Raw genomic sequence first — 13,080 nt, 5'->3', positions numbered from 1 at the left:
TTGATTATGCCCCCACTGTGCAACGATATTAATTTTCTGTTTTTGATATAATTTGAAAGATTTCTCTATACATGAAATCTAATGAATTACATTTTTTCTAGTTTTTTTGCTAAGATTATTTATTATTATTAAATAAAATTTTTTTTTTAATTTTGCGAAAAAATAAGAATTTTAAAAATTCTGAAATCTAAAAATTAACTATTTTCGACATAATTGTTATCCATAGTTGAAGCTTTTTCTATTGGAAGTTGACAAAGAATTATTTTATCATTGATGTGAGACAGCTACTGTAAAAACTCAACTCCAAGACAAGATCATTTAAATCAAGAGAGTTTAAGTAATTCCATAAAATGACTCCCCGGGATATTATCAATGATCTAGAATTACAAATTAGTTCTCGAACTGTTAGTCGTAGGGAAAAAGAGACTGACCTTGGTTTTTTTTAAGAGAAGTAATTAATAACACTATGCAACAAATGAAGACTTTTGGAAAAACACAAGATCATGACAGTATAGGTTCGACTCTACTACGAAAGGGTAGTAAAACCCTATACTCAGTTTGTCCATTTTGGTGACCGATTTTTTTTTATGGGCCCGCAAAGTTTCTGAAAATCAGTGGGGCCTTTAAAAAAGGTGTCATCAGTTTTTGGTTTACAGCTGATGAAGAAAAATATTTTTTTTTACTTTTTTTAGAATAACTTCCAGGGACTCCTAATTTTTCAATAACAATATTTTGCAAAGTTGTAGCTACGGTAAATCTGAATAACTCTTGTGAACATATCAATGCAATCCGAACATATCTAGGCATTCTAAATAGCTGTCAAAAATCACTTTGTAGTTTAAAAATTTTAGTTTTTTTACTATTTTTTGACTTTAAAACAAAAATTATATATTCGAGTGTATACTTATCTATTGTGCTGGAATAACGAATGGCCAAATCATTATCGGTATGATCCGGGCGCATCACTTTATCCAATCCTGATCACGCAAGACCGGTTTGATGCAAGATATGAAAAAACATTAAAATTTTTGAAAGTTGGCAACGTTTGTGGAGCTTCTGAAGAGTAAATATAAGCTTTTTATATAAGTTTTTGATATCGGTGCAAACCTTATGACTTGGAGATTGACATTTTATTTTGAAATGAATTAATTTTGTGTTATTTCGGACGTATTTTACCTTAAAAACTAACAATATTATAAAATGGTGATTTTCCATAAAGAAAAATAAAAACTTTGAATTAATGTAAAATTTGAACAATTACAGATATCACAATAAAATTTAGAAGTAATATAGATCTAAATGTGCTTAAGTCAATGGCATCACTAAAGTTGCCATTCTTTGTTTTCAAACATCGAAATTCCTAAAACGGGGAAAATATGTTCCAAAAACAACATATAGGGCTATACAAATATGAAGAGTTCTTGAGGATCGATGCTTTGCGTTTTTAGAATATTTTAATCAAACCTAAAAATTCGTTTCAAAATTGGCGAAGTTTGGATAGGTCTGGGGGAGACAATGTCCGCTTAAGTTAGTCAAACTTTACTTTATACGTTTTTGCATTAGTTCTCTTTCCAGATCATAAAAAAATGTGTATAGTCCCGAAGAAAATTAGTTTTTTATAAAAGAAAAAATATGGGGACTTTTTTGGGAAAAAACACACGCATACAAAGTTGAAATATATAAAAAGATGCTTCAACTTTGGATGCGTGTAACTTTTTATAGGCACGAAATAATTTGTTATCAGGTTGGTTTTATTTTCTTTAGAATTTTATCGCAAATATACGTCATATATAAAAAACAAATTTCGACCTTTCGTAGGCCCATTATATATAAAATACAAAAAAAAGATCGGGCAAAATTTAAAAAAAAAATTAAACCTAAATATCTCTTGAACTAAAAGAGATACCTACAGATAAAAGAACTTGAACTATTTTTTTCCATGCTAAATTGTTGAGGTACTTTATTTCTGACATTCTTGTTTGATTTATAGTTAATTTTCACGGATAATATTTTTGCGGAACATTTTAATCCCTAAATCCCTGTTTTAATGGTGTTTTTTGCTTTTTTTTAAAAAGAAGGGCAAAATAGACCAATGCCTTGATGGTTTAGAGGGTTAAAATATTCTACAAAAATGTTCTCCGTAACATTTTACATAAATTTGCTGAACACATTTTATATCTAAAATGTAAGGATCACATGGTTTCTTATGCCGATTAACAATAAGAATGTGCCAGAGTTGGGAAATTTTAACCCCCTCAAATGAAATTCAGATGTCCTCCTTTTCACTTCTCATTTTTCTTAATAAGAGACATTTTTTGGAGAAACTTCAAGTTCATTATTATAGAAAATTCTAAAAGTATAAATTTATGAACGAAACTCCTTAGTTTGGTTTAGTTCTCCTTTTTTGGTATCATAATAACATCTAGTTTCTATGCTATACCGCCGAAAGAGGGCGCACCCTCAATTTGGCAAAGAACATTTAGGAGGACTTACGGGTATGAAATTTTTCTCAAATATTATTTTTGATCAGAAATGTTTGGTGTTAAAAAGGAGTAAACTCGGTCCAGTGGTCCAAAATGTGAGACAACCACAAAATCTGAGTAAGTATTATATTTGTGGGTGGTATATAAGATTCGGCAAAGCCGAAAATAACACTTTTACTTGTTAATTTTAATATTAATGGCAAAAATCTCCTATCACACCGTGCGTAAAGTTATTTTAGTAAATAGATTGAATTATCTGTGAAAGCATTGTCAAAGAAATATGTTGTACTACTATAAGGACTGACTGATGTGGCGATTTCTCGTGAAAATGGCGACTGTTTTATTATTTTTAGTGATCTAATTTTCTATTCGTGATGTAATTGCCTTCTTTTGTATAATAATTCGAAAATAATGATCATTGATAAACCTGAATAAGAAATGATTAAAATCGTGAGAAGAGTTAATCGACCAATTGAATACCATATTGAAAGCTAGGCTTAAAAGCGAACCAATGTGGGATTTTTGAATATCAAAACTAATTATCACCATCTTTGAAAAACATAAATGAGCAAATATTACAGGGACCTCATCGTTTCTTTCTCTAAAATTATTAAACAAAGTGTATAACGTTGTCAATATTGTATTGTATTCATTTCAATAAAAATGTAGATTTTACGTATAAAACAACAATAAAAACATATTTTCATATTCGTTACAAACAATTGAGATGCTCCTGTTTATTATTATACTCAATATAAGAAGATAAAGAGAACTGAATTGTATTGAATTGTTTTGTATTTTTAATTGTTTTTGAACAATTGTTTATGTTACGAGTTGTTGTAATCGTACATATATTTTGTTTGTCTTGTTGTTTTTGTTCATTTATGCAAATTTATTATAAAAAGGAATATTTTAATAAAATCTATCTATGCTCATAACTATTTATTTATACAAAATGTAATAAACATTTTCTGTGTTCGGTTTAGTTTTTTTTAATTCGATTAAAAATTCTTCAATGAAAATCGAAATGAAAATGTCACTTTTAACTGAGTTACTTGAAATATTTTATGTTGTTTTAAAAGCTATATGAACATTTGCCTTTCGGTTGACAACATTGCAGCATCTAAATATACTAGGGATAAGCGATTTGAAAAACAAAATTTAATAAATATAGATATGTATGACGAGAACGGTCCAAAACTGTCAATATTAATGAAGGATTTAAAGTATTATTATACCCTTCACCTTCGTCAGAAGGTGTCATTCCGTTTGTAATTTTCACAATATAATTTTCCGACCCTATAAAGTATATATATTCTGGATCCTTATAGATAGAGGAGTCGATTAAGCCATGTCCGTCTATCTGTTGAAATCAACTTTCTGAAGCCCCCAAATAACTTCCATACACGATTCATACATCAATATCTCCGGAATTCTTCGGGCCCGGTTGCTTTTTAAAATCGAGAAAATCAGTCCACAAATGGCTGAGATATAAAAAAAACAGGACAACCTCAATTTTTTACTTATATATATCTATTACAAAGTCATTAATATAGACAATATGGATATCTAATGATAGATATTTCAAGGACCTTTGCAACGACGTATGTATATAAGACAATAGTAAGTTGGATCTACAATGGGTCAAAATTTTAAAATTTAAAAAAAACAATTCGAAAAATTTTTTTCCAAAAAATTAAAAAAAACAACATTGCAAAAAAATAAAAAATTTTGTTTACTTAAAAATATTTAAAATTTTTATTTTGAAGTATAATTTGGTGAAGGGTATATAAGATTCGGCACAGCCGAATATAGCTCTCTTACTTGCTTTTAAATAGTATATTCGATTTAAATAGAACATGTCACAGGGTCACAATTGCAACAACAATATGGAAAGCTTTAATCTTCCTCTACTGATATATAAAGTTTTGTAGCTACCGGGTGGAATAGTAGGTTAGGAGTAGGTAGGAAAATTTCCCGTGAATCGGGAAATTTTTTTCTACATTCCCGGGTACCCGGCTATTCCCGAATGATACTGTAAATTAGGAATATTATAGCCAAATTTCATATAAAAATTTAGTGTTATAATTATTAAATATCATGCTTCGAATTAATTAATAAAATTTGTGCTTAATTCACTAAAATCTTAATCCGTAATTAAAGAATATAACGAATGAAAGGCTGCATTCCATAAATCCATTCCTAATATTTAATTTTTTAGATTCATTCCAAAGCCTTTATTAAACTGAATTAATTTTAAAGTTAATTAATAACAGAATTTATTCAAACTTTTAATGATTAAATTTTTGTTAAATCAAATCATTTACAAAATGAATCGATCAAATTGTCTTAAGCCTTTTGTAATAGATTTGAATTGAAGAATAATTTAATAATTTAATAAATTTTTGAAGCTATTTTGATATGGATTTGAAGAAGAAATTTAAAGAAATTAGAATGATTCAATAAAAAATAAATTCTATAAATAATGAATTCACTTTTTAATTTTTTTGTTTTTTGGTGAAAAAAATAGAGTTCTAACTTGTTTTCTATGTATTTTCGTCAGTTTTTAATTCCCGGGATTCCCGACTAAAAATCCCCGGAATCGGGTAGTGAAAAATTGGAAAAATTCCCGGGAATTCCCGGGATAAAAACCCTAGTTAGGAGTTCAATATTAATTCCAAAAACATAATCAGTTGACTTTATCTCGATGACTTGTTGCTCCAGGATACACTGTACACTGTTATATTTATTCTGAAGAGAGTGATTATCACATGAGGTGTAATTTCAGGGTATCATCATTTTTTTTAAATACAACATTTGATCACTAAGATTTTTTAATGGAGTTGAATATTTGTTTTAAAATATGACATCATATTAAGTTTTTTACATTATTTTTGTTGAGAAAAATCACCAAGAGTTATTGTTTCATTAAAAATAAATTAAAAAATAAATGAATTGAACTTTACCTTGGTATGGGCACAGCAACGCGGCGGCGTGTAAACGTTCTTAACGTTACAATTAAACGTGATGATTTTAATAAAAACTCCATTTTTTTTATCTTGTAATTTAGTTAATAAAAATTAAATAAATATTTAGGTTACTAAACGAGTATAATATCGAAGTATGTATGTATCTATCTATCTAATACTTTCAGGTCCTTATCACTGTGTGGAGTAAGTGAACTTTATTTTTGTATATTTAATTACCGATAAAATCACGTTATTAAAAGATGTTATTAATTTGAAACAATTAGTTATTGCATATAAAAAGTTAATTGGACCATATAAAGTGATATAGAAATTGACAATATCATAATGTCAAATAAGCGATTTTGTGACAAATGTTCCTAAAATGAAATAAAATAAAATTGAGTTGAATTTAGTTGAATTATGTCAAATATTTACAATATTTTTGAAAATGTGTTACCATTGCAATGTCTCGCATATAAAAGTACCTAAATTGCGGAAAATTTTATAGAATTTTAAAGCCCGTTTATTTTACATTTGAAAACGTTCCTTGTGTTACTGAAAGGACGGCTGCGTCTGAACAAACTAAAATGAATTAGCGTCTGATAGTAAATGTAATCGGTTTTTTTTTTCATTATTCTTTATAACAGCTGTATATATATGTATACTTAAATATTATTTTTTTTAATGTAAAAAAAATCTTATCAGTTGTCTAATAAAACGCTAGACGATATTTTAAATCATTTTTTTTTATTTTTTAAAAAAAAACATTGTTTTAAAAGCTGAGGGTTTCTTATCACGAATTCATCTGACATTATATCATTTGACTCACTTACATTAATTGTAACTACAAGGTCATTACAAATCACTCGTGTTTATATGAATAAATATATGTTAGAAATTAAATTCGAATAAATTTCTGGATTTAGCACAAATTCTTAAAGATAACCTAACACCTCTAATCATTATAATGCTCGTGGAAGTCGTACCACGTTCTTTTGTAAATATGTCACCCTAAAAAAATTAGTATGAGGTGAATTATATTTATTGTATTTTTATAAAACTGACTCAACCAAATTTATTGTAAAAATAGAAACAATTCTTGTTTTGCCATCAATGCCTTAGAGTAAAGTTATGGTCGAAAGTGGTGCCTATATCAATAATATCGATACCTACATATATCAATAATATAAAGTATGTATATTAGAGCGATTTCCCAAAATTTATAACCGATCCTCAGAAAATTTGGGGATTAATGTTTGTTTAATTTTGCTGCTGATATCATTTGAATACCAATATAATATATCTCGGAATAAACTACGGTCAATTAATGACCAACATTTCAATATATAGGGCTGATAAGGTAATTACTAATTTATGACCGTTATGGTAGATTATGGACCCACCGATCGTCAAACAATTTTTATGACTGATTAAAATTTATAAGAAACTAACTTGATTTTAGTTTAGCTTACATACAATTTACTTATACTGAGTTTTGTGTAAATAGTAGTGATGTAAATTATTCGAATTTATTTTGATCGATTCAAATTATCAATTAAAATTTATAAGATCTTATACGAATAATTTAATCAAATTATAAACAGAAAATGTTTAATAATTTGTTTGTTATAACAATGAATAAACATTAATGTGTGTAAGTATTTAGAGCTTATTGCAACATTTAATTGACAAAAATAATAGTTTAAATTGACTATATTAAATTTTTTAACTTAATTGACATGATTAAAACTAATCTCCCAATTAGCATATAGTATGAAATGAATTTGACTCAGATTGTTTATCTGCTATTATAAAATTGTTTATTGTATATTTTTTGAGTTAATACCATTTTTCTGAAACTTCTCGATATTTTTTTGTATTATTTTATCAACACAGAAAAAACTATATTTCAATTCAAACATTTATCATATATTAAACTGGTTTCAATTACTTCATAGTTGAATCAAGTATTCATGTGCTCAAAAACAAAATTTTCTGATATTTTCTATTGAATTTTTGAGTTTTGAATTTGATAATTTTGACAATAGAATATACAATTTTCGTTATTGGTTGAACTTTAAATACAAAAATGATGAATTTTCGTAATTGAAAACACAAAAAATAACAAAAATGTGTTTTCAATTACGAAAATAATTTATTCAATAATTTGTGTATTTAAAGTTCAACCAATAACGAAAATTGTATATTCAATTGTCAAAATTATCAAATTCAAAACTCAAAAATTCAATAGAAAATATCAGAAAATCTTGTTTTTGAGCATAGGAATACTTGATTCAATTATAAAATAATTGAAATCAGTTCAATATGTGATATGTATTTGAATTGAAACCGTTTAGAAAATAGTTTTTTCTGTGAACAAAACAGTATTAACTCAAAATACAACCAAATTTAAATAAAACAAAATTTTATTATTTTTAACTTGAATAAAGGCTCAATTCAAAATAATACATTTTTTATGAAAATATACGATGTATTTCTATTTAAATTTTTGTATTAACTCAAAATAATACCATACAAGGTAGTCACTAATTATCACGAAAATGGTCTTAAATGTGGTTTTCGATATGAAAGAGTAATCGGAATACTTTAAAATGTTTACAGTAGATATTGATGTTGTTAGTTTAGTTCTTGCAAAAAGTGAATTTTGAAAAAATGTTGAGTTAATACAGTATTGTTGAACGAGTGCGACATATATTTAGAGAATATATATTGTTTTATTATAGGAGAAAAATCTGTCACGTACGGTATGTCACGTACGATATTAAATTTTATTTATTATAAAATCATCCAAAGATTATTTTTATTTAAATATGACAGATTATAAAGGAAAAATATTTGGTTTAGTGTAAGAAATTAAAAAAAAACATAATGCTTCTCACGATTCGAAAATTTTCGCATATTTCTACATGTTGAGGTACATCTAGAAATATGGGAAAATGACTTCCGTTTTATGTCACGTACGATATACCCTTATTTCGCTCGATATTTTGGACAACAATGATTCGAATGAACTTTTTATTATTTTAAAATATTGTTATTTTTTTTTCAGATACTCTTATTTTTGCAAAATCTATTCCAACGATGAATAAATTCAATTTAATTAAAAGCCTTTGAATAAAGTTAAAGAATTAGATTTTAGGAATAGATGACAATTGTTAATTCAGAATTAACAATTCAGTGAATTATTCTCAAATTGAATTAATTATTGTAATTAATTCATAGCTCTGGAAGCAAACAATACAAAGGCCAGCAAAGATGACCGAATTCTGCTAGTATTTGTGAAACATAAAATACAAAATTCCGACTTTATTTGTTTAGAATTTTACAGATTTAAAAGTAAATCTGTCATACACCTCATCCTATTTTAACGTCGGCTTAGTGAGGTAATTTGTATAATAAAAATAAGTCGTATTCATTTAATCACGTTTTCCACTTAAGCTCCATTTACAGTGTCACACAAGTAATATGATCTGTCTAAACATAATTGGTCAATTCACAAGGTCTCCTATCAGTCATATTGTCATAATTAGAGTTTTTCTTTTCCCGTATTTTTTCATTTCCCGGGAAATAGGGATTCATTTTGAAATTTCCCGGGATCCCTAGAATTCCCGCATAGAGCAAATTATTCAGTTTTAACAATGTAGACTTTGTTAAAAATCTAAAAAAATTCTTTGGTTTTAAAATGAAATTGGATACACATAAAAATCCAATAAAAACTTAATATAAAGAAATAAACTGACTCGATTTCTAATTGTGGTTATGTACAAACCTGTCACCATTTGTCATTTGTATTCGTTAGATTCCAATTAATTCAGTTAATTCGCAAATTACTATTTTTTTTTAATTTTGATTTGGCAATGTTTTGCTTATTAAATCAAAAATTAAGTAAAGATGTTAATTAAAAATTGAAGAAAACCCAATAATATTAAACAAAATTCATTTCCACGGAAGGTGGTTTTATTCAAAAAAATTTTCTTTTACTCTTTGTAAAAAAGCTAAATACTAAAATAATTCCACTTTCGATCGGAATAGAATTCTGTGCCTGCTCTGAACATTCACGAGTTTTTGGAATAAATTGAATAATGAACATGTTATTGGTCTATTTGGGTTAAATATTTTTTGTTGTATAAATCGTCTGCATTTCTTTTGGAGCTTTAAGCTTCTTTTAGAGAAAGTCAAGTTCAAAAAACATCAAATAAAACTAAGGAAAATAATTTCGGGATTGAAAATTTTGAAAAACTGTAATTATATGGTGGTGCCGGGTATAAATATGGGAACATTTTAAGATTAAAATTAAAAAAAGAATTTATTAAGAGAACAAAAACGAGTTATTGCCGTTAAAATGGTTTAAAATGTATTTGTATTATTATCAGCAATATCAATTGGAATAGCAAAAATTCAATTGAACTTGAGCAAATAACAAAACATAAAATCTAAACAGATCATAGACATACAAATCTGAATTTGATTTTTTTTTTCGCACTTAAAATAATGAAATCGTGTAGAAAACATTCAATAAACTACCATGAACCATTAAAAATATAAATAAAAAAAATAATGAATTAGTATTTGTTTCTAATAAATGATAAAAAGTACTTAAACAAAACAATTGAAATTGTTTAAAGAATCTAAGTAAATAAATACCTATAATGTTGAAACTACTCATACAATTAAATAATTTTATGGAATGACCACAGCTCAAATACTGAAGTTAATAATCTAGAATGATTTAGAAAATATCACCTTTAATAAGAGTATGACGCAGATGCTCTAAATATTGAATTGTCGGTTGATTTCTACCAGACCACCAGTTTTGGTAGCATTTGGTTTTTATACATGTTTGTAAGTATGTAAAATAATTTATGATTTAAATATAAGAAATATAAATATGTAATTAATAAGTACATATTTTGTTTTTGTATTTGATTGTTCAATTACCTTACAAGGTAGAGTAGCAATTCGCGTGGTGGTTCATAATCATTATCGTGGTACGGAGACACAGTGTCTAGAATTTTATGACTCAAATTTTGTTTTGTAACGGCATCGGGCACACCTTGCACATCGTCTGTACTACAACTGCCACCAATATTATTATCATTATCATCATCATCGCCAACATCGTTGCTGGCTAGACCTGTTTTATGTTTATAGTTGTCATGTACTGCTCCGACAGACGAGGTGTTGGATGCATCATGTGTATTTTCAGTTTGATTTTTATGTTTAGCATTCTCCATTTCAATTTCCACTTTACGAGCGGCCAGACGTTGTTTTATTTTTGATGTTGAGGTCATTGCCGAGGTCTTGGCAAGTGCTTCCGCTATTTCAAATTTCTCACGAAAATCCTTGAGCATTTCCAACTCGTGTGCATCAATTTGTATGTTTGCATGCGTTTCTTCTACATCTTGGTCACTTGGTGATAATATGGGTAATGGTGATGTGGAAGGTGTAGTTGCTGGTGGTGGTGGTGGCACAACTATCCTGGTCACTATTTCTAGCAATTCTTTAGGTGGTTGCTGCTTATCCAACTCCTCATCATCACTACTCATGTTGGCATTTTGCATTAAAATGTTTGTAAGAAATTTCTTACGCTGTATGGCAATATTACCGGGAGGCCGTAGGGGCAATGCTGGTGGTTTAGTTTCTAGTGGCAACACCAACAATTCTTCATGCTTTACCGGCCGAGGTGGTAATTTTGGTGGTGTATCATAAATTTCATCAATAGGTTTCTCCATAGAACTCTTTACGTATTCACCCAATAACTCGCGATTATTTAAAATCCTTTCAGTGTTACCCGGTGCTACCAGTCCCGCCAAACTCAAACGCAAACGACATTCTTCGGTACATAGACGCCTGCACATTTCATTTATGGCACTTGGCCGTGAAGTCAATTCAGTAGGTGCAGAGCCAACACAGGTCAAACAGGGAGTATAAAATTTTGAATTTCCTATTAGCGATATATATTCCTCAGAGTTGGACTTTCGACGATCACCTCCATGATCTGACTCACCATTGCTACTGCTGCATTCCGACACTAAGATCTCATATTCCAGTTCTAAAAGGTCCAACTCATCGTCGGTATCCAAATTTTGTTGCTTGTGCTCAGAGGTTTTTTTTAAATTTTCCACCTCACGATTGGGTGACATATCATGTATGGGAAAGTACAAGGGTGGTAGTTCTTGTTGTGTTGGCGAGATATTACCAATGCCACCATCGCTGCGTATATTTTCTGATATCTGCAATCTGGAAGGTGTATAGTTGAGGAGTAGAGTGGTTATAGGCATGGATTTGCCCAAAGTATCGGAACGACGATGTCCGCGATTCTTCAGAGCATCTGAACCGAATGTATCTTGATGGGACTGCATTTTGATATGTTTTTAAATTTAGCTAAGTTCGTGAGAATTTTATTGAGAATTATTTCTCCTTGAGTTACTTTTTATAACATTATTATTATTATCGTTTGTAGTAATTAGTTAATTTGTCCGAATTTTAATTTCGATAAAATTTTTGCCAACATTAAGTTTTACGTTACAATTTAGCGGAATAGTTTATTTTTAAGTCCCGAATTTTCCAGTTAAAAAAGTCAATTTTTTTTAAGGCAAGTAAATTACTTTGAATCCATTTTAACCATTAACTATCTATTTACATTTTCCTTCTTTCTTATAATTTTGTATAACATTTGTGTAACATGGGAGAATCTAGAGTTGTGTATTTCATGAATGAAATTGTTAATTATAGCGATTCAAACAACAAGAATGTGGCAGTTGGATGACAACTTGAACAATTTTGAAACTGTTTTGTAGTTATAGTACAACTGCCACTACCTCATTGTATGGATAGTTAAAATGAACGATTTCGTTCATGAACGTCTCAAGGCTGGGTCCATCTCAAAATAGACCGAAAATTATTATTTTCATATTCGTCGTTTTCGATTTCAATGGAATTTATCGCCGTTATGAATATATTCATAGTGTTCATCAAATCATTGGCATTTTGCAGATGCAGATCCAATAATACTTGAAAATCGGACCAACGATGTGTGTCGTTTTCTATTACTTTTCTATTATGGCCAAATTTGAGGATAGGGAGAAAATTCGCTGTTTTTGACAAATTCAGTTTTCAGTAAAATATAAATTTGGGAATTAAAAATAGAATATGATGCTTTTTCTACCACGTCGGCAGACATCCGAACTTTTCACAAAATTTTTAATCACATTTCGCCAAAACGTATCTCTTTAATGCAGCGCTGAACTTCATCTTTCAGAACATCAGTTGTTTGTGGTTTATTTATGTAAACCATGCCCCAGCTAAAATAGTCCATGGCTGTCAACAGAATGGTTTAGACGGCTGAGTGACTCATGGTACCACACAACATCAGTTTGTTTACATGAAAGATAATTAAGTTTAAAAATGCGTTGTTTTCAAACGTTCCAGTTTTTTTTAAAAAAAAGTCTGGTTAACATTTTCCAATTTTGACAGCTCAATTATCATTTAACAGCCAATTTACTAACCTCCTAATCCTAACCTCAAATTGTTTCACCCATTAGTATCCAACTTAAAACTCTTCACAGTCATAGACAATTAAACTTTTAAGAATCGAAAAGTCAAAA

At 28.6% G+C, this 13,080-nt stretch overlaps 1 protein-coding gene across 5 annotated transcripts in view; it reads right to left on the bottom strand.

Annotated features, from left to right (window-relative positions):
* Positions 1–13,080, bottom strand: part of cu (curled) — a 62,831-nt gene that overhangs the window by 17,771 nt on the left and 31,980 nt on the right. The window contains exon 2 of one of the 5 annotated variants that reach the window (XM_065503299.1): positions 5,450–5,829. The exons of 2 other annotated variants lie outside the window; for them this stretch is intronic. In XM_065503299.1, the coding sequence (XP_065359371.1) occupies positions 5,450–5,532 (83 nt within the window). In that variant the 5' untranslated portion in view covers positions 5,533–5,829. Of the gene's footprint in view, positions 1–5,449; positions 5,830–10,411; positions 12,167–13,080 lie in introns of those variants that run through there. 2 more of the 5 variants (XM_065503296.1, XM_065503303.1) reach the window with 2 other exon arrangements.

The sequence above is a fragment of the Calliphora vicina genome, chromosome 3, assembly GCF_958450345.1.
Source record: "Calliphora vicina chromosome 3, idCalVici1.1, whole genome shotgun sequence".
Classification (NCBI taxonomy): Eukaryota; Metazoa; Arthropoda; class Insecta; order Diptera; family Calliphoridae; genus Calliphora; species Calliphora vicina.
Note: the sequence above shows the minus strand (reverse complement) of the source record. Positions and strands in the feature narration are given on the sequence as shown.